This window comes from Ipomoea triloba, chromosome 15, assembly GCF_003576645.1.
Source record: "Ipomoea triloba cultivar NCNSP0323 chromosome 15, ASM357664v1".
Lineage (NCBI taxonomy): Eukaryota > Viridiplantae > Streptophyta > Magnoliopsida > Solanales > Convolvulaceae > Ipomoea > Ipomoea triloba.
In genome coordinates this window covers 24,260,029-24,283,841 of record NC_044930.1, presented here as the reverse complement: position 1 = coordinate 24,283,841, position 23,813 = coordinate 24,260,029, and the positions used below count along the sequence as shown (strand labels likewise).

At 29.5% G+C, this 23,813-nt stretch overlaps 1 protein-coding gene across 1 annotated transcript; it reads left to right on the top strand.

Moving 5' to 3' along the window:
- The first annotated feature begins 16,789 nt into the window (after positions 1-16,789).
- LOC116007570 (histidine-containing phosphotransfer protein 4-like) lies at positions 16,790-20,253 on the top strand. The gene is made up of 6 exons (XM_031248289.1): positions 16,790-16,852; positions 18,881-19,011; positions 19,119-19,187; positions 19,523-19,594; positions 19,782-19,854; positions 19,953-20,253. Exons 1-6 carry the CDS (start codon positions 16,808-16,810, stop codon positions 19,971-19,973), a joined length of 411 nt encoding a protein of 136 aa, XP_031104149.1. The 5' UTR covers positions 16,790-16,807; the 3' UTR covers positions 19,974-20,253.
- The last annotated feature ends 3,560 nt before the right edge of the window (positions 20,254-23,813 follow it).

The window sequence follows — 23,813 nt, the reverse complement described above, 5'->3', positions numbered from 1 at the left end:
TAATAAATTAATGCAATAAGTCATTTTTAGTAGCCTATTGACCAGTCAAACCATCCAAAATTTGCTAATTAGCTATGCTACCAAACAGGACCCTTATAGGTGAGATGCCTCACTTACGACTTGCTTCTAGTAAGGGTTTGGGTTGAATGAGCTCCTTGTGCACAAAAAAAATGTACAAGTTAGTATTGACTCGATTTACCTTCTAATAGGTCAACGAGCATATTAAGAGTCCATGATATATTTCGACAAAACATGAAATCTTGAGTTATAAAAAAATCACTACCTTTAAATAACAAAAAAGAAAAAAAAAAGATACACCATTTATTTAAAAGAACTTATTTGACCAATACGGTTAGAAATTACAGTTAGAGATTTTTATGAGATAAAATTTAGTTTGTTGAATGTTTTATTATATTTTTAGATTTAGTTGTTATTATCATAATAAACCTATAAATACATGCTTTTCATTGTACGTTATAGACCACACTAGTCATATAAATTTTCCAACTTTAAATTTTCCTTCTACTGCTATTTTATTATTCTATTCTTGTCTTTTCGGCGGGTGGTATCATTAGCCACCCGTCGAGCTGTCTAATTTCAATGTTTTTCAAGGATCTTTGTTTTCGCATTTCAGTGTTGTCAATTGGCATATTATTTCCCAAGGGTAGTGAGTTTTCTGTGGGGTTTTTTTTTTTTTTTTTTTTTTTTTAAGTTATTTTTTCTTGCATTACCATGATAGTTTCTGTACTTCGTCCCGAGGAGTTCAATTATGAGATTGCTGGTCGGTAGATTTTATTCGTTGCTGATTTATGATGACTTGGCTACATATTAGGTTAATTTGCAAGCTTTTCGCATCCATATGTTCTAGCGTGAGGGGACATGCTTGTTAGAAGTTTTTATGAGATGGAATTTAATTTGTTTAGTTTTTTACTATACTCTTAGATTTAATTGTTATCATAATAAGCCTATAAATATAGGCTATTTATTGTACGTTATAGATTAGACTAGTTATATAAAATTTCATACTCTATATTAATTCTCCTTCTACAGGTATTTTATTATTCTATTCTTACCTAACTTTTCCACAGGTAGTATATCATTAGTCACCCGTCATACCTTATTTAAATTTTACTACATACTTTAAAAAATCCTATTGGTTTGACGTGAATCTTGTGGTTTAATGATAACTCCTTGTAATCATTAGACTAGCTAAAAGCTCTCTCATCCGCAAATTATACTATGGATCATGACCCACAATTTGTGGAACATGGTCCAAAACGGTGTCGTGTCCACGCCGTCCACGCCGTTATGTGTACAGTAGCTCTATTTGTGTAACATATTCAATTTCATTTTATATACACTGTAGCTTCTTTTTAACACAACTACAGTTTCATTTCGATATAACTACAATTTCATTCAACATTATACACTCAAATATGTGAAAATGTTATTTAGTTTCATTTTATATACACTATAGTTTCATTACAACACAACTACAATATCATTTCGATATAACTACAATTTCGTTGGACAATATACATTCAAATATGTGAAAATGTTATTTAGATCAGTTTCATTTTATATACACAACAGTTTCCTTTCAACACAACTACTGTATCATTTCCATATAACTACAGTTTCATTCAACATTATACACTCAAATATGTGAAACTGTTATTCAGTTTCATTTTATATACACTGCAGTTTCCTTTCAGCACAACTATAGTATTATTTCGATATAACTATAGTTTCATTGGACAATATACACACAAATATGTGAAACTGTTATTCAATTTCATTTTATATACATTGCAGTTTCCTTTCAACACAATTACAATTTCATTTCGATATAACTACTGTTTCATTTGATAATATAAAAACAAATATGAGGTAGTATCATTTGAGATAAACTGTAATTTCATTTACAAAAGCTCCGTTAAATTGTGACAATAACTTTTTTTTTTTACTTAAATGAAATTGTGTCGTGTTTAGACCATGGTCCACAAAGCTAATGATTATCGCAGTAGGGAAAAGAATAACGCCAATTTCATGCATGTCCGTGACCACAAAAGTATTCATTGTAGAGAAGGTTATCCACGTGTATGCATATTTATTAAAGGATACTACCTTATAGCTAAATTCAATAATTTTTTTCTTCATTATCATACATTTTCTTAATATCTAAACTCTACAAACTTTTTCTCAAAGGATATCACAAAGTAATGTGATATTCAAAAAGTTATGAACTTTTATACACTTTTTTTTAAAGGATTTTTGTAGACTTTTCTCCCTCAAATATAAATAGTTTGAGATTTATCCCTTAACTGCAAGATTTATAAACTTTCTTTCTACTCTGAATGCTTTCTCTCTTTATGTAAACTCAATATTTTCTCTCTATTTAAACTCTATATAAACCTTATAGCTAAATTCAATAATTTTTTTCTTCATTATCATACATTTTCTTAATGTCTAAACTCTACAAACTTTTTCTCTCCTAAATTTTACAAGTTTCTTTAAAAAATTCTACATATTATTTTTTCTTCATTATTATTTATATATTCCCAATAGATGACAGTAATAGGTAAAAACACAATTGAATATTATGTTTTAAGTATTTTTATTTTTTTGTAATATTATACTCCATATCAATTGCCAAAGACCTTGTGATCAAGTGGCATCTGGTGTCACGATTAACACTCCCACATGGATGATGGGAGTGGGTTCGAGCTTCAGTAGAGACTACTCTTGACTCGTTGTGCTAAGCTATGAACAGATACTGCAATGTAACAGAGTCAGTAGTACTCAAAAACACACTCCATATCAATTAATGAAAGTGATATTGCATTTAAATTTATAATATACTATTTTTCTCTACTAATATAAACAGTTAAAATCTATCCCTCAAACCTCAAACTCCTAAAATTTCTCAACAAACTTTTTTCTCTTTACTTCTAAATTTTCTCTACTACGCCTATGCATTGGATGAGTTCGGACAAATGGGATTTATCGTCCGTCAATCTGTTTGGATTTTGGTTTTGAATTGTTATAGGTTGTATCCAATCCGTTCAATGCAAGCATTATAACCACCGTTTTTTTTTATTTTTTATTTTTTATTTTTTTTTTTAAATTTTGGATTCAATCGGCCGGATAAATGCAGATATCGGATTAACTTTGGTTTGAAAAAATAATTAAAAATACAAAATATACTAAAAAATAATGAAAATATACATCTTGCAAAATGCAAAATACAGCTTAAGTTACAAAAGTATAGACTAAAATACCAAATTACCTAAGTTACAAAAATATACACAGAATCGCCGGTTCACAGTTTACAACTTCGCACTTTCCAAATTACAAATTTACAAATTACTTCATTAATCAATCACCACTCCACTCCAACAATTCAAGACAATAATTTCTTCTCTTCCTATTAAGAAATGCAAATAGATGAAAATGAAATAGCACAAGTTAAATATATGTTGTACTAAATACTAACATAAGTTGAATACATGTGTCTTAGATTGCTAATTTTTCATATCAAGATAGAATTGGTGGCAAATTACTATTTGAGTTTTGGAACAAAATCCAAACTTCAGAGAGCAACATACCAACCCAAAATCTAAAGAACTAAAAAAGTAAAAAGTAAATGAGGAAGGGAGAGTGATATACCAGATCCAATTACCATAAGACCTTCGCTCAAAATTCAATCAATGAATTAAGGCAAAAGGCTTTAAGGCCTACTGAACTAATATTAATATACCCATATTTTTTACTCAATGATCCAAAGGAATCAAGGATTCAAGAGCAGTAACAAATCAATTATTGTCAAGCCATTGTCCATTTATCCGAGTTGTCACCTGGCAGTTAGTAATTCACAAAAGGAGATAATAGATTAATCACAAATCATATATTCACCGAACTAGAAAGAAAGCTGAAATAAAAAAATATTACAGCAATGGTTGGCAGGGATGAACAGTCCCAGCACTCCTAACTCCACTTGGCAACTCTGCAAATAAAAAAAATATTTAATTAAATATAGAAAGTAATTCAATATGAAGGAATTTAAAACACAAAATCTACTATACTAATAAGAGTCAAAGAGAGTTAGGCCTAAAATAGGTAGAAAAAATGGCGGTAAAATTATTTAATCAAATGGATGATTCGGATTGTTTAGATTTATATTTTTCCTTGAGATTTCGTAATTTGTCCTTACTTATACGATTATCCGTTAAGTTTTTCGTTAAATATTCTTTTCTTCGTTAATATTCAGTCAACTTTTAACTTACCCATTAATTTCTATAAGAAAGGTCTTAGGTTCGTACCTCATCCCAATCAAATTTGACATAATTAAGTTCCTCACTCTATTTTACTCTTATTAAATTAAATAAATTAGTAGCTACAACTAGGGCTGTTAACGAACCGAACATAAACGAACGGAGGCTGTTCGTGTTCGTTTGTTAAACGTTCGTTAGTGTTCGTTAATGTTCGCGAACATGTTCACGAACGTGTTCGCAAACATTAACAAACACGTTCACAAACATGCATGTTCATTTACGTTCGTGAACACTTAATAACCAAACACCTGCACATGTTCGTGAACACAATTTATTCGTGAACAAGAAATAATCTACGTTCGCGAACATTATTAAATGAACACTAAACGAGCTTGTTCGCGAACACTACTAAATGAACACAAACGAGCTTGTCCACGAACACTACTAAACAAACACAAACGAGCTTGTTCGCGAACACTTAACAAACGAGCTTACCATTGTTCAGGCTCTGTTTGTTTATTAACCGAACTCTAAATTTTGTTTGTTAATGTTCGTTTACATTAATAAGCGAACATAAACGAACGCTTACCGAGCTCGAACACGAGTAGTTTGTCGAAAGCTCTGCTCGCTAACAGCCCTAGCTACAACAAAAAATGATACATATGTATTTCTTTAATTTAGAATTATGTATTTACAATACCTTTATTTGAAAAAATTATTCATGATCAAAAAATTAAATTAAATAAGAGAAATAATTTCATTAGTTATGTTGTCTTTATTTTCTCCCATGCAAAGATTCTTTACATTCAAATTTATCAATTGATATTCATTACATTGTCCATTATCTTATTTTTACAATATCTTGTAATTAAATATCAAAGTTATAATACAAAATAATGTTATATATTTATTTACCAAGTATTTTATTAATACCATGAAAAAAAAAATTTTAAAAATAATTTAAAGCTACTCAATTAATACCAAGTATTCACAATGTTATTCAAAAGAGAATTATGAATACTTAGAAAAATTCAAACTAAAAGCAATATTTATTTAGACTATCATTTTTAGACCAAGTATTTAGACTATCGATTTTACAAAGTTGCAAATATTTATTTCAGTGACAGTTATAATGAATTTCATATATTATATTGGATTCATATACTTTTTGTTAAATATTGAAATAAATAAATTCGACATTCAATTATCTATGTATAAACTTCTCATATATAATCTTGAATTAATATACTTTCAAATATTTATTTAAATATAAACATTGTGCATTAACCCATTCGCGCAATGCGCGTGTAAAACTAGTAAGTAAGATAAATGAAAAAGTGTATACCTTTTTCAAGCCTTTCAACATCATCAACATTTTTCCTCAATTTGTATTAGTTGATTTTATAATCGCAACTAATCTTGTGCACATACTAAGGCTTCCACAATTTTAGTAGTTAAGAAACTCCTAAATGGATCTAACACCCTAACACTAGTACTAAAAGCACTTTCAAAGGCAACGGTGGATATTGGTACTGCTAGCATTTTTGCGAGAATGGCAATCTCTCACTATTTAACTTTCACCATCTAAGAATATCCTGATCATCCATAATATTCTCACTCAAATAAACTTGCAGCTCTGTTTGTTTATGCTTCCACCACTCACCATTCTTTGCTATTTCAATTGGTTTTTCAACCTAGACCGAGGCCTACCAATTGTAGTTTGAGATTAAATAGGCTGAGGATTTATTGCACATTCACAAAATAGGTGGTTGCATAGTCATTGTACAACTCAACCATTGCAACTTGCACCCTTTCAAAACAAACTTTCCCTTTCACTTCACCATACAATTGGACAAACTGGTGAGATATATATTCAACTTTATCTTTAGGGTCCAAAATATTGGCAAACAATACCAATAAGTTCATTTTTTCAGGATCCCCTAATATTTTTCAAAAACTAATTTTTCATTTGGGACTACATTGCCTATAAAAAAAAAAAATTCAAGTATGCAACTCAAATCACTAATCAAAAATCATACAAGGTTAAAAAATACAGATTACATATTGAATATTTATATAGCTTTCTTCTCCGCCGGGCCTTTCACTTGAATTGAGGTCTCTATTTATTGTAAGAAAAAAACATTCTCCACACTTTACATTTGAAATTCAAATTCAAAAAATTTTTAAATTTTAATTAAAAAGTATTCAAGCTTTCAAATTCAAAATTTAAACCCTTTACTTAGTCAATTCTCTAAATAATTTAAATATATTTGACTAAGCTCTTTTATATAAATATGATTTCATTGCCCAATTTTATCTGTCCGGTTTACTATTCATTGATCAAACCAACTCTTTCTTCGTTGTTTATTTTATTTAGTAATTTTTAATTATTTACAAAAATGATTTTTGTATTTAATAGTACTTTTAATGTAGTTTTTAAATATATAGCTTTTATATACTAATAATAAACTTAATATTATAAAAAATTGAATTAAAAATAACTTCAGTTAAGCCTCATCAATCGAACCAGAAAAACAAAATGAGACGGAGGAATAATAATATATAATCATTGGCCAACATATACTCCCCTGTCTCATTTTATCTGTTCTGCTTACTATTTATTAGTCAAACCAACTCTTTCTTCTTTGCTTTATTTTCTTTAATATTTTTGACTCATTTTTAAATTTGATTTTTTGTGTTTAATAGTATTTTTAGTGTAGTTTCTAAATATATAAGTTTTGTATATTAATACTAAATTTAATATTATGAAAAATTGAATTAAAAATAACTCCAGTCAAGCCTCATTAAACGAACCAGACACATAAGTTGGGATGGAGGGAGTAATATTATGATTATTTAAATTATATACTCCCTCTGTCACATTTGATTTGTCATACTTACTATTCATGGGTCAAACCAACTCTTTCTTATTTGTTTATTTCCTTTAGTATTTTTGGCAAATACTCGTGTGAGACCGTCTCACGGATCTCAATCCATGAGACACGGGTCGGGTCTTTTATTATATGGGTTAACACTAGCAAGAATCTCACGCTATGTTTCTCTCTTCTTGTTTCTGCCACACGATTTCTTCTCCCAGGCCATCTCCTCTGCTAACGGTCTCGGCTTCCTCCCATCTGCTAACGGTCTCGACTTCCTCCCATCTCATCCGCCACCTCCATTTCCGCCGCTGCCTTCAAGTCAAATGCAACCTAGTCAATCAAAAACCTTGTATAAATTAGCATACCTGCATCAACCACACTAGAATTAACATAATCTTCATTATTCTCATTAAATTTCTCTGCCCAACTACCATTACCATTTGATGATTAGATGAAATTGCATGCAATTAACTTGCTAATTTGCGAATGTAGTTGCCGGGAAAAATGAACATGCCTACAGTGGATCCCATCAAGTCTCCAGAACTCACTTCTAAGAATTTTAGAAGCCTTCACCAAGAGTGAATTTACAGGATCTGAGTATGGACACGCTTAGCATGAACCACCAAGCAAACAACTGGTCCTGGTAGAGAATTCATTTTACTTCCATTTACTATCAATGAGACAATAAACAGATCATTATCAAATTTCCACTATTGTGTAAAACACACCAAATATTTTTTGACACACATAAATATAATACTTTATAGCACAAATCTAATACTTCATAGCAGAAACATAATACTTAATTTGTATGTAGATATAATCAATACTTTGCATTAAACATAATACTTTACAGCCAAGGCCGGTTTTCTTTTATTTGCGGGGCCCTGTGCTAATAACTAAGTGAGGCCCTATCAAAGTATAAATAAACTGCGAATTAAAGAAAAATTGCAAAGAGAAAAATGCAAAAAAAAAACTTAATTTTGGACCAATATAATCGCAAATACATATACTAACTATTAGGCCAGGGCTGGACTAGGGAGGACTAGGGGACCCCAAAATTTTGGGGCCCTGTGCGGTCGCACATCTTGCACGCCCTAAAATCCGGCCCTGTTTACAGCACAAATGCAATACTTCAAATCGCAAATATATAATCAGTACTTTAAACATTAAACATAATACTTCAAAGCACAAAACTAGTACTTAGTGTGCAGATATATATAACTTAAATGTAATACTTCATAGTACAAATATAATACATAGTTTATATGTAGATATATTTAATACTTTTTAAGCCTTAAACATACTACTTTATAGACTAAATATAATACTTCATAGAACAAATCTAATACACAGTTTAAGGTAGATATATATATATATATATATAATACTTTAAGCCTTAAACACAATACTTTATAGCGTAAAAATAATACTTCATAGCACAAATCTAATATACAATTTAAGATAGATATATTTAATACTTTAAGCCTTAAACACAATACTTTATAACCTAAATATAATACTTCATATTACAAATCTAAAACATATATAATCAATACTTTAAGCATTACATACTATACTTAATAGCATAAATATAATACTTCATAGCATACATCTAATACACAATTTAATATATACATATTTAATACTTTAAGTCTCAAATGTAATACTTTATAGTTTAAATGTAATACTTCTTAGCACAAATCCAAAGCATATATAATCAATACTTTAAACCTTAAATACCATACTTTAAGAATCATATATAATACTTTATATAAAAAAAAGTAGTACTTTATAACAAAATATGGCATGACTATTGGGACTCTAAATTGCAAGCCTATTCCTGAGCTTATTACTCTTACGAGTTGTTTAAAATTAATTGACAAAATTAATATTATTTAGATTGTAGAAAAACTCCAATGAATTATTATGGAATTTTATCATAAGTAGCCATTACATTTAGGTAAGCATCGCAGCAGAATTCCATCATTTGCTTTGTATTTTCCTGTGCACTCAATGACCTAAATTATATGGATCCGACCCACCGTGAGACGGTCTCACACAAATGTGACCCAGTATTTTTTTACTTATTTTTAAATTTTTTTTGTGTTTAATAGTACTTTTAGTATAGTTTCTAAATATATAAATTTCGTATACTAATACTGAATTTAATATTACGAAAAATTGAATTCAAAATAACTCCAGTCAATTCTCGTTAACCGAATCAGACACGTAAAATGAGTCGGATTGAGTAATTAAAAAGTCATCAATTCATGACAAATCAATTGATCAAATTATACCATATCCAATCAGTTTAATGTGATGCAAAATTCCAATATACGCAGTCCCATCATTGAAATTCATTGATTCCTTTGTCAATTCAAGGATTTGCTCATTTCCTACGTAAGACAATCAAGCAAAAAGACAACTAAAGCCCTCACTCCATTTTTATTTTATTTTATCTAAGTTTGAGGTTGTTTTTGGAATTGAAGATTTAATGATATGTATACTGCTCGTTTTTTGTTTTGTTTTGTTTTTTGTTTTTTGTTTTTTTTTTTTTGGTTCCTCTTATTAATTGGTTGTTTATTTTAAATTTTGAGAAAGGAAAATTGGAGAATACATATGTAATGGTATTATTTGAAATTAGCACGGAGAAATTGAGGACAATAAACATAAAAATAACAACAAAGATTAACGATGAATGATTGCATATTGCAAGTGTTTATTGTAAAAGTGAATTTATATTGCAAGTGTTTATTGTAAAAGTCAATTTGGTACAAGTGGGGAAACAAAAATCATATTTAATCACTACAAGACTATACATATTTATATAAAGCATTTAACAAACACGTCCACTCTTAATAATGTCTACATCACTCATGTGACTGGCCTCGAATCTTTCGCATTAACTCAGCGGCTCGAATCTATCACCCTAACTTAACGGTCCTAATTGACTTCATTGTTTGAGCGAATAAATAAATGCTTTAGGTTGAATATGACTCAACGGCCTGAATCTTTCACTCTAACTTAATGGTCCTAATTGACTTCACTGATTGAACGAATAAATAAATGCTTTGAGTTGAATATGACTCGTTGTTGTCTCACAAGCACTACTACTATCCGACGATGTGTACTAGGTAAACTCCTCATTGTAACTCTAACCTACAAAGAAGCACAAAGAAGTAAACCAACTTAGGTCGTCCAAGCTGACGGAATCAAATTCGAAAGGCCAATAAGTTGTACCCACTGCAAATCAAACTTAAAATCTTGTTATCACCAAACTAATAACCTGACCAATTTCAGTGAGGTTCCCATCGAGTCATCAATATGTTTATATGTATATTTGCAAAATATAAAATATAAGAGGGAAGACGAAAAATTGGGAAAAGAAAACTAATGATTGAAATAAATTTGCTTCCTTCACGTGATGAAAATGACAAAAAGGATAATAGAAATTCAGAAGTAAAGGAATGAGGAAAGAATATAATGGAAACATTATTCAATACTTTGTTTAATACTCCCTCTGTCCCATTTTACCTGTCCTGTTTACTATTTATTGGTCAAATCAACTCTTTCTTCATTGCTTATTTTCTTTAGTAATTTTTAATTATTTTTAAATTTATTTTTTTGTGTTTAATAGTACTTTTAATGCAGTTTCTAAATATATACATTTTATATACTAATACTAAATTTAATATTATAAAAAATTGAATTAAAAATAACTTCAGTCAAGCCTCGTTAACCGAATCAGACATACAAAATGAGACGGAGGTAGTAGGAAATACGTAGTAAAGAAGGAATAATCTTTTCAGTAGTTTTACCATGGACTCGGTCCTTGGTCCAAATATTTTACATTCTTAATTTTTTCCCACATTTTCCTTTTTTTGTAAATAAAATTAATTTATAAAAAAATATATCATTACAAAATTTTAATTAATATCATTACTCTGTATCATTTTTTGTGTGAAATTAAAATTTTAAATTTTATTTAATTACTTAATTTATCCTTATTGGTGTCAAAATTAAAATTTTATTTATACTCTTAAATATATTATGTTTTCCCTAGATTCTCTCATTGCTACTACTTAGTTTGATGACTTAATAATATTGAACATTTTTGAAAATCATTGGTTGATAATTCATTGTCACTTTTTTTTTTTTTGGGGGGGGTGGGGGCAATGAAGGGGCACCCAATGGAGCATGCTAGTTAACACTTTGCGTCATGGTGTCACCTGCATCCGCTCGCAAGAGGTCAAGTTCCTCTAGAACTATTATACCCCAATTCTCTTATTGTCCCAAGTTAGTGAGCTTTTGACACAATTATTCTCTTCTCTCAAAATATGCATGGCAAACTTTGATCTCGCTTCAATCATCGTCTTGCACTCAACCACCATTTTCTCGAGATTATCACAATGTAAGGTGTCTCCTATAATGCTTTTAACGACCGCCTCGAAATCCAACTCGACCATGCATGACTTTGATTCAACCTCTTTAAGTGATTAATTTGTTGGCAAGTAAAATATATTTCTCTTTTTGAGTCTTTTAATAATGTTACATTAGGGTATGAATTGAATATTTAAAACTAGTCTTAATCGTAAAATTAATATTTTCATTTCTATATTTACAAAAGAATAGATAATATAAAATTAGTCGTAACTCGCAAAGAAAATGATTTTTTTTAAAGTTCATGTTGTAATTTAGTAAAAAGTTAACCCCTACATTTTTACTTTAAATTAAGGTATTAATTAAAGTGCAATTTTCTCATGCATATACTAATTGGAGCTTCTTTTCTTTCTCTTTTTCTTTTTAGAAAGAAAAATAGGGAATATGTGACAATATTAATTAAGATTAGCACCGAGAACTTGAGGATAATAAATGTAATGATAAGAAAGGATTAACGCTAGATGATTGCACATAGAAAATGATTGTATTGCAAAAATGAATTTAGTATATACTTATTTATATAAAACTTTTAACAAACACATCCACTCTTAACGTCTACATCACTCATGTGATGGCCTAGAATCTTTCGCACTAACTCAACGGTCCTAAGTTGACTTCATTGCCCTAACGAATAAATAAATGCTAAGTGTTGAATTCAAATCATTACTATCTCAATTATCCGGTCAATATTTTTATTTGTCTATTTGCAATTTATAAAATATAGAAGGGAAGACTAAAATTTGGGAAAAGAAAACTAATAATTGAAATAAACGCAGCATATATAGTTTGCTTCCTTCAGTGATGAAAATGACAAAAAGGAGAATAGAAATTCAGAAGTAAAAGGAATAAGGAAACGATGTAATTGACAAATAACTTATGATCAAGTGATATGAAGTGACTATTTTAAATGGGAAGTCATGAGTTCGACCCTATATTGACTCGTTGGGTTTCAATAGGTTGATAAAATATATATGATACTACATGTAACGGGTCAATATTACTAAAAAAAAAAAAAAGAAAGAAGAAAGGATGTAATTGAATATTATTCAATTTTTTCTTTAATAGACAATAGTGAAAAAGGAATAATCATTTCAATAGTTACAATGGATTAGGGTATTTGGTCCAAAAATTTTACATCCATACATTTTTTTCTCATTCTTCTTGTATAAATAAAATTATGTATAAACAATATATCATTAAAAAGCTCTAGTTGATATATTTTAAATACTACCTATATTATTTTTTTAACTTTTAAAATAAATTTATTGGTACATAGGCCGTCTTTACTTTAGGTATATAAATTTGTGTCATTTTTATGTACCTACAACATGTGTGTGTCTGTCTATAAATATATATAGACGAGTTCAAATGAGAATAACTCTTTCTTGTAAAAAGTGATGATTGGTCTCAAATTCTTAGCCGTCGATCAAAGTTCATCAATGGTTGAGGGTTAAGTAAAAAATATACGTAGTCAATTTTATAATTATTGTAAACTTTTTAGTTTGTAATATTTATAAGAATGATCCTCGCATTTTTTCCATTATTTTTAAACAACTTCCAATTGTTGATCTACTTAAATAGATGAAACAAATTAGTTTTTATTTTTATGTAGGAGCTTATTCTCACATGAATATATATATATATATATACACACACACACACACATTATTTGTTGTTTATATATGGAATGGATGAGATATTTTAATTATATATATTACAAATATTTTCAATTCTTTGAGCACATAATAAAAAAATTGAATTTCAAAACTGGCTTTGAATTCTCACTTTTAGAGGTCATTTGGTAGAAAAAAAAAAGTTTATGCTTTCTTGTCAATTTAAAAGGTGAAAAATTTTATTATCATCTTTGGTGTGCATTTTGAAATTAAATTTTTTTTGATCAAGTGAAAATATGATTCCTTAAAATCAGGAAAGTAAAATTCCAACTAGGTGGCCGAATTCTTTATCCTTGGATGAAAATTGGTGATGAATTTATTTAATTACTCATTTTATTGGTGTCAAAATTAAAAATATATTTTAAAAAAAATAGGGAGAATCCGGATCAATAGGCGATCCTCACCGTCTTCATAGCTCCAAGAAGGCCAATATCATCTTCCCACAAGTGACCAAGAATACTATGTGGCACTTGATCAATGATCCGATAGTCTTATTAAAATCTTGCTATACTCTTAATATATGATTATGTTTTTCCTAGACTCTCTCATCATTACTAATTAGTTTGATGACTTATTTTTAGATATTATTAGTTGATAATTAACTATTGTTGACTTACTCATCACCTTGCATACTTATTTGTTTGTTCTTGCAAATTAAACTTAAAATTTTCCAATGACCTTGTGGTCTAGTGGCATCCGGTAGTGGCATTTGGTTGCACCCCATGTTGGAGGGGGGCAGGTTTGAGCCTCAGTAGAGGCGATGCTGACTCACTCTTTGTGTCAGTAGTACTCAAAAAAAACTTATTTCATGTGTCATATTAAACTCCTTATAATTACTTTTATTTTAGTACAAACTAGTGGCAATGACTGCAATTATCTTTGTGTTGAAACATGATAATTCTTTTTTATAGTTAATATATATGCGACATTGATATATCTGCTACCTGTAGGACCATCAAATAGAACTTATAAACCATGCATACTTAAAAGAAGAAAAAATGCTATGGATATGATGGACTTGACTCGAATCTTGTGATTTAATGATGCCTTCTTGTGATCATCACAGCATGCAAAAGAATATTTCCATCCTGATCACATACCTATAAGCATGGTAATGGGCCGGGAAGGGCTACATCCACTCGTCCATGAATCCATTTCTTTATACTTCACCAATTTTCAATCCTAACCATATTTGATGGAGTATTTCAAAACTCACCCCACCTCACCCGGTGCAGATGTATACTATAGTTACTTTCAACTTATTATCTTATTAAAAGAAATTTTAAATAATATTTAAATTACTTACACGTAATAAAATAATAAAATTCACTAGTTATATTAAAATATAAAATAGTAAAAATATTTAAATATAATAACTAAATTGTTCGTTTTTTTTTTAAAAAACTTATTAGTTTAGAACTAAAAATAGTAAAAATTATACAAACTTTTATAATTAACTACATACTAATACTTATTTTCCTTTTTCATGTGTGTGGGGGAGGGGGGAGAGCGTTCTAAGTGGGTTCATAAAACTTGAATTCAACACGATCAATCGCGGGTTTAATTTTTTAAGACTCACCATTCACTGTCACCCAAAAAACTCGATTTATGCGGGGTGAATTTGGGTGAATATCTACAAGGTGGATTGAAATTTTCATCCCTATATACATATCCTATTTTCTATGTGTCATAATTTCAAAGTTGTGTCTCACAAGCATTGATTTAGTGAATGAGAAGCTTTATTTAAGACTGACTTACAGTGGTATAGTATAAGTTTGATTCCTAACACAAATATTGAATGTTTGAGTTTGGATTAGCACCTTGTGTGTAATAGTGTACACTTTGAATTTGGTGGCCGGTTGAAACATGATTCTCGTATCTGAAGGTCAAATGTTTAACTTTTACTAATAATACTTTCTCAGTCGAGCTTATTGCATATGTCTTTATAGTGCTATTTGTATTTATATTCTTAAATAAAGAATTAGTACACTTTTGCCCTATTTTGTGTTTGATTTAGTTAACGGAATTTGAATCAATTTATTTATATTTTTTTTTGTAATATCTATTTAATTTGTGTCTGTGTGTGTATATATATAGTACTGAAGATCATTAAGTAGAATACATTTTGTTTGAAGTGATTATTATTTAATTGTTAAATTAAAACATTTCATTGTTATTATCAAGTGTATATATTCCTACAAACGAATTGGGGACACATTGAGGTAATGAGGTCCACGTCCAAGGGCGCAACAGTGGTCCTCATATCTTTAAAGGAAAATTTCTTATATTATATGTTATCATAAATTTATCGATGAAAGAGGGAACAACCATGGCTGCCACCCCTTTATCCAGATCAAACAAAGGAACCCTCGTCCAAAAATAAGTTGGGGGCATCCATATGGCTACCTCCCCTTCATCATAATAGACTGCCTCCACCTCTTAATGATTTTTTTTTATTTATAAAAATATTTAAAATAAATTTTATATATAATTTAAACCCTAAACCTCTCTGTATCCATGAGGAGGAAAATTCAGTCAATCTAACTTCGATACTGTACACCAAATTGTACACTTTTATGCATAAGGAGCCTAACTCACAGTCAAACTTTCAATGTTCGAGGTAAGAATCAAACTCTCACCCGATTAGTGGAAAGTTGGAAGCGAGTATTAAGTGACACTTCTCATCAACTACACAATTGCTTGGGGTGATTTTTTTTTTTTTCAAGAGAAAATGACTTTAGTATCGTGCACATGTATCATACACATTTCTTTTTTATCATACACTTATTACACTTTATTGGATTCAGTGTTAATGACCTTGTGGTTTAGTGGCACAAAGTGATTTTTTCACATGAGAGGTGTCATGAGTTCAAACTTTAGTGGGACGATATTGTAATCAAGTATACAATTTTTTTTGTTAAGTAGTGTTACATTTCCCTTTTATATTTTTTGAGTCAATCTATATATGTATATATGATCATAAGGTTTTGAAATTATAATATTTAATACAATATTAGCTTAGTTTTGATTCTATATTTAAGTTATTATGTGATGGTATGAATGTTACCAAATGTTTAAAATCTTTTTATTTATGAAAAATTTCACCATACTGCAATTTAAGGGCATTTTAGATTTAATTTTTTTTTAAATCAAGAACTAATAAAAATGAAACAAACTCATTTTTTTATTAATTAATCACTATTCACTATATACAGTTATTTAGATTTCTTGCAGTGTAAATCAGGTGCCACTAAACCACAAGATTTTTGGCAAGAAATTCTCTTTTATTCTACTATATACTTTATATACAAATGATACTATATATAGTACTCGTACAAGATTAATGCTTTTTTCCATACTAATAGATTCCAACACTAATAGATTCCTAAATTTATGCTATGATTGATTATTCTCAACAATCATATATATTGTATCCCAATAAAGTTGATTTCCTTCCCTATATATACACACCAACTATATATGTCTGCTTTCCAAACTTCAAATTATCAAACAAGCCAATATATATTCACAATACACAATGCCAAGCCAAGCTGCTAAGTTGAGGAAAGGCCTCTTTGATCAGGTATTTTGATATTCATGGCTTAACAAGTTTTGGGAAAATTACTATAATTGACTATAAATATTTCGAATTATTATATCTGATCGATCTTATATATATGTGTGTGTATGGAAATTAGAGGAATTTTTTATGATATTGTATGTATGGTACAATATTAATAGTCGGAAAAGATTTAAGACATTTAATTAGGTTATTAGCTCAATCTATATATCACACTATATATATGGCATGCATTGTAAAATGTTAATCTATTGTTGTAAAATTTTTGGGTAGTAAAGGGAAATCCACGACCACTACTCTGACCGTGCGCATGCATGGTAAACGTACTCACTCTTCTACATACCTCACAAGAGAGATAAATAGTATTAGAAAGATCTTGCGGCGGGCTTAGCTTGACTAAGAAGGTGTTGGTAATGACTTATGAATATTAATTAATTCATAACATTCTGGTGCAAGAATTATATTCTATCCACTCAACCACTCATTTCGAGGCATTGCTGTAAAATTTTGACACATTGAATAGTCTTTCAAGTTACACTCTCAAATGAAGGCAAAAACTTGTGTGATCATTGAGACGGGTCGGGTTAAGATAAAATGTAATACTTATACTAGCAAATGTAATACTAAATCAGGAATAAAATGTTTATTATTTATATCGGAAAATGTAATACTCTAATTTTGAAGAGATGTAAAATTATTACATTTTTTATCAAAAGTATTAATTTTCATTTCTAAGTGCAACATTACTTATAAAGGAAAATATAATAATTTTGATGAAAAAAGTAATACTTTTACATCAAAATATAAAAGTATTATATTTTTCATCAAAAGTATTACATTTTTCTTGATAAATAACAAACTCCTGATTTAGTATTGCATTTGCTAGTATAAGTATTGTATTTGCATAACATTGGCCCAACCTAATCCTTCCTGTCTCATAGATAAGGATCGATCTCACACAAATAATGTGACCTTCAAATGAATTGTTCCCATAAAACTCCCCAATATCTTTCTCAAATAATTTGAAGCAATGGTCATCAAGATGCTCTTCACCCAGTTCTTATATCGTGGACCAAGGTCCCAAAACGACGTCGTTTTAGTAAGTGGGAGACGGAGCCCCGTAATTGACAATACAGTTCATTCCAAAAGATACTGCCTTACATTTGTTTTGATATTATCGAATGAAACTGTAGTTATATCAAAATGTAACTGTAGTTGTATTGAAATGTAACTGCAGTGTATATGAAAAGATAGTAGTTGTATTGAAATGTAACTGCAGTGTATATGAAAAGATACTGAATAACAGTTTCACATTTGTGTTTGATATTGAAAAGATACTGAATAACAGTTTCACATTTGTGTTTGATATTGTCGAATGAAACTGTAGTTATATCAAAATGTAACTGTAGTTGTGTTGAAATGTAACTGTAGTGTATATGAACAGATACTGAATAACAGTTTCACTTTTGTGTTTTTATATTATCGAATGAAACTGTAGTTATATCAAAATGTAACTGCAGTTGTGTTGAAAGGTAACTGCAGTTGTGTTGAAATGTAACTGAAGTTGTGTTGAAATGTAACTGTAGTATATATGAAAAGAAAGTGAGTGGCGCGAATTAATCCGTCTGTTTTCATTAATCAAAACGACGTCGTTTTGCGACCGCGGTCCATAATGCATTGTGGACCACGGTCCACGATATAATTTGAGCTCTTCACCGTGATTCGATTCTTATGGAAAATATTTGTAAGTGCAATGTATAAGTCTCATCTTAGATATGCATTGAATATTTCAATCAACTTAAAAGTGTAAATGAAGAATATATGGTATATTTCTCAAAGCAATTCTCTTCTTTTTAGGCCGGATATTTAATCCCTTTATGGTATATTTCTCAAAGCAAAATATATAAGGATTTTCTTTTAATCTTTTTTTTTTTGGTCGTATGGAGGAAAAATTAAATAAATAAATAAAATTATTGAGTAGTACATATTAGTTGTTAATTTTGGGTATATCCATTGAAATGGATTTCTTAGGGATACATTGACGATCAATTCATTCAGCTTGAAGAATTGCAAGATGATGCTAACCCTAATTTTGTTGAGGAAGTTGTCAGATTGTTCTTCAACGATTCAACTAGGCAGATTCACAACATAGAATTGGCACTGTAAGTATTTTTTAAAATTATTATTATTATTATTATTATTGTTATTATTTAAATTTAAATGTATGTATATAATACACAAATAATATATTTTCGTTTTTGTTGTATAGGGGAAGTGGAGCTTGTGATTTTACTAAGCTTGATGATATGATGCATCAGTTCAAGGGAAGCTGCTCAAGGTGATAAATTAATCATTTTTCATTAATTTTTCAAAAAACAATCATTTTTCATTAATTCTGAGAATATTTATGCCACAGAATATACTAGTACTTTTTGTATCACGTATAACCATGCATGTTATTTAAATTACATCGTATGGGATACTTGGTAGCACTTGTTACAACAATACTCATTATTTAGTAGAGTTAAATATACCATGAAAATAAGTGGTCGAGCAGGGTGAAACACGATTCTAGCTCATATCAAGATATCACGAGTTCGATTTCTACTGTAATTATCGACACTAAAAAATTACTTTAGAAATTTAATAAGTTTGAACATACTCCATTTCCAGTATTGGTGCCAGAAAGGTGAAGAAGGAATGCTCAGAATTTCAGCAATACTGTGATGCTGGAAATGTTGAAGGGTATGTACCTTCAGCCCTGTTTTTTTAGGACAATTATATTATAACATCTTAAATAATACTGTCATTTTACGTATGATTTTACCTAATTAAATTGTTATAAGATTTGTCAAATAACATATAACAAACGAATATAAAAAATCATAAGAGAAATATACATACAATGTAATATGATAATGTTATATTGCAGCTGCAGGAGGGCATTCCAACGATTGAAGCAAGAATATTACACTCTTGAGGCAAAACTTGACACTTACTTTCAGGTCTCTCTCAATACATATACATGCAATGCATATATATATGTCTAATATTATTTATATTACGCGATCTAACTTTGGGTATTCGAACTTTAACTTTTCAGATGGCAAAACAAGATTCTTGAACTTCTGTGTTGTCAAAGCAAAATACGAGCATGTTTACACATATAAAATATTATTATGTATAAATATGATGAAATAAGAAGTGTATATCTGGAAATCGATACGCGCTCGCGCGCACATATATGGAGTATTATTATAGTTTATTATGAGTAGGGTTGAATAAGAGCATTGGCATTTCAGCTGATCAGATGATGTAATGATCACAAGTTGTTGCTTGTGTATATATAAAGTTGTTGCTTGTATGTGTGTATATATATATAAAGCAACAGGTACTTAAAGTTATACTTTATATTTTTGGTCATACACTTTCACATTTATGACTTCTATATAATTCAGCTAAGGTTTTAGTCACTGTGTTCGATAGTGGAAGCCTTCAGTACACCAAAAAAAATATAATCATTAATCTTCCCAAAGCATTAATTCTACTTAACATTACATATCACATAAATGGCATATTTACAAACATAATTAATTCACATTTCTATGACTTTGTGGTCTAGTGGCACCCGGTTGCACCCCACATGAGAGGAAGTGAGTTCGAGCCTCAGTGGAGGCGATATTGACTCTTTGTGCTTCATTTGATTGAGAAAGTAGCTTTGAATACTTAGATTCCTTAATTATTAACTCAGGGTGAAATTAGTCAATTCAATCATAATCCATAAAAATAAATTGTTTTAATTTCCTTCTTTTAGTTTATGGGCTTTATTTCGTTGGCAAACTTAGTTTAGTTAGAGTACAAGCTAGATATCAAAATGATTACTTAATAATAATAATAATAATAATAATAATAATAATAATAATAATAATGAATAAATAAATAAATACATAAATAAATAAATGGAATTATATCATTTAAAACATATAAATTATTTAGGGCATATAATTCATTTAGGCTAAGAAAGTATCCATTTCCAGCCCAGCCCAGCCCAGCCTTTTCTTGGATCCCTTCAATTGTTAGTATGCCCCTGCTAATTTATGTCTTATTGTCTTTCTAGTTAGAGATTGTGATGGGTTGAGGATGTTACAGTTACTTTTATTTCAATTATTCAGTTTTTTTTTTAATTTCATTTTTATTCTTTACTTTTAAATTGGAGAAATGCATAAGTGTATAGATTTTTTATTTTTTATTTTTTAATATCAATAATTTTTTTTTTCAATTAATTAGTAAATACATCCTATATATCTGTTTATTAAGTACAGGAATTTTCAAAATCTTTTTTTAAAAAATAATTATAAGAGATTGCGTTCAAATTGTTTCGTTCTCCAAAATAAAAATTTTGTCATTTTTTCAACTTTAAGAGGTTGAATCATATGTGAAACATGTTTTCAATAGTGAAAAACTTTTATTGAGTTACTTTTTCAATTCTCCAACTTTAATTCATTTGGAGAATGAAAATTGGAGATTTTTTTAAAAAAAGAAAATAATAAAAACATATAACATTTTCCATTATTGTTCATGCAGGTCTTAGGATATATATATATATATATATATATATATATATATATATATATATATATATATATATATATATATATATATATATATAATATATATCAAATGCGGATGAGATGTCCAGGTGAAACATGCGGATAAATGATAGTCATTGATCTTGCCAAAATCAACGTCCAGGATGAACACGGCTTTAAAAAATGCGGTGACATTTTGGTTATTTTGCGTATTGTTAAAACTTAAGGTGCGTCATTTTAATAATACTTAAGGTACGCCAATTTAATACTACTTAGTCAGTAGTTATACACTTGAGAACTTAAGGTGCTTTATTTGTTGAAATTTAAGGTGCGTCATTTTAAAGCTTAAGCTGTGTCTTTTCAAAGTTTAAGGTGCGTCCTTTTGACACTGTGCGCCATTTAAACAGTGTGTTAGTTATACACTTAAAGTGCATAAGCTCTCCACTTAAAGTGTGCATTTTTAACACTTAAGGTGCATATTTTACTACTTAAGGTGCGTGCGTCTTTGTAACACTTAAGGTGAACCATTTTTAACACTGAAAGTGTGTCATTTTAACACTTAAGATGTGCTATTTTAAAACATAAGGTACGTCATTTTGACACTTAAGGTGTGTTATTCTAACACTTAAGGCACGTCTTTGTAACACTTAAGGTGCACCATTTTAAAACTTTACTTCTTTTCTCTCAGGATGATCTCTTTTTTATCATTGATTTGGTCTGTTGATCTAGATTTGATCAACGTGTCAAATCTCATCGCATGTTTCACTTGGGACTTCCTTGGCACCAGATCTTATATATATATATATATATATATTTCTATTTAAATGTCGTCGCGCCTTCCCGTGCTGTTGGTGCGGTTTACACCGCTCAATGTTAAGAAATGCATCACTCAATGTTAAGAAACGCACCACAATGAAAATATATAAAAACACCTCATAACTCCCCTGTTTTTAATTGTGCATTTCTGAACACTGTGTGGTGTATTTTTTATAACTAGTAGTGTGTTTTTGGTGATGTGTACCTAATAGTGCATATTTGTGTGGTGCATTTCTTAACATTGAGTGGTGTAAACCGCACTGACCGCACGTGAAGGCGCGGCTACACCTGAACTCTACTATATATATATATATATATATATATATATATATATATATATATATATATATATATATATATANTATATATATATATATATATATATATATATATATATATATATATATATATATATATATATATATATATATATATATATAATAGATATCAAATGCGGATGAGATGTCCAGGTGAAACATGCGGATAAATGATAGTCATTGATCTTGCCAAAATCAACGTCCAGGATGAACACGGCTTTAAAAAATGCGGTGACATTTTGGTTATTTTGCGTATTGTTAAAACTTAAGGTGCGTCATTTTAATAATACTTAAGGTACGCCAATTTAATACTACTTAGTCAGTAGTTATACACTTGAGAACTTAAGGTGCTTTATTTGTTGAAATTTAAGGTGCGTCATTTTAAAGCTTAAGCTGTGTCTTTTCAAAGTTTAAGGTGCGTCCTTTTGACACTGTGCGCCATTTAAACAGTGTGTTAGTTATACACTTAAAGTGCATAAGCTCTCCACTTAAAGTGTGCATTTTTAACACTTAAGGTGCATATTTTACTACTTAAGGTGCGTGCGTCTTTGTAACACTTAAGGTGAACCATTTTTAACACTGAAAGTGTGTCATTTTAACACTTAAGATGTGCTATTTTAAAACATAAGGTACGTCATTTTGACACTTAAGGTGTGTTATTCTAACACTTAAGGCACGTCTTTGTAACACTTAAGGTGCACCATTTTAAAACTTTACTTCTTTTCTCTCAGGATGATCTCTTTTTTATCATTGATTTGGTCTGTTGATCTAGATTTGATCAACGTGTCAAATCTCATCGCATGTTTCACTTGGGACTTCCTTGGCACCAGATCTTATATATATATATATATATATATTTCTATTTAAATGTCGTCGCGCCTTCCCGTGCTGTTGGTGCGGTTTACACCGCTCAATGTTAAGAAATGCATCACTCAATGTTAAGAAACGCACCACAATGAAAATATATAAAAACACCTCATAACTCCCCTGTTTTTAATTGTGCATTTCTGAACACTGTGTGGTGTATTTTTTATAACTAGTAGTGTGTTTTTGGTGATGTGTACCTAATAGTGCATATTTGTGTGGTGCATTTCTTAACATTGAGTGGTGTAAACCGCACTGACCGCACGTGAAGGCGCGGCTACACCTGAACTCTACTATATATATATATATATATATATATATATATATATATATATATATATATATATATATATATATATATATATATATTGAGAAAAA

Excerpts from the sequence above, each read along its gene's own strand:
- LOC116007570 (XM_031248289.1), top strand. The coding sequence starts at position 16,808 with ATGCCAAGCCAAGCTGCTAAGTTGAGGAAAGGCCTCTTTGATCAG. Across the intron at positions 19,012-19,118 it reads CACAACATAGAATTGGCACT|GGGAAGTGGAGCTTGTGATT; the intron begins GTAAGTATTTTT and ends TTTGTTGTATAG. Across the intron at positions 19,855-19,952 it reads AACTTGACACTTACTTTCAG|ATGGCAAAACAAGATTCTTG; the intron begins GTCTCTCTCAAT and ends TTAACTTTTCAG.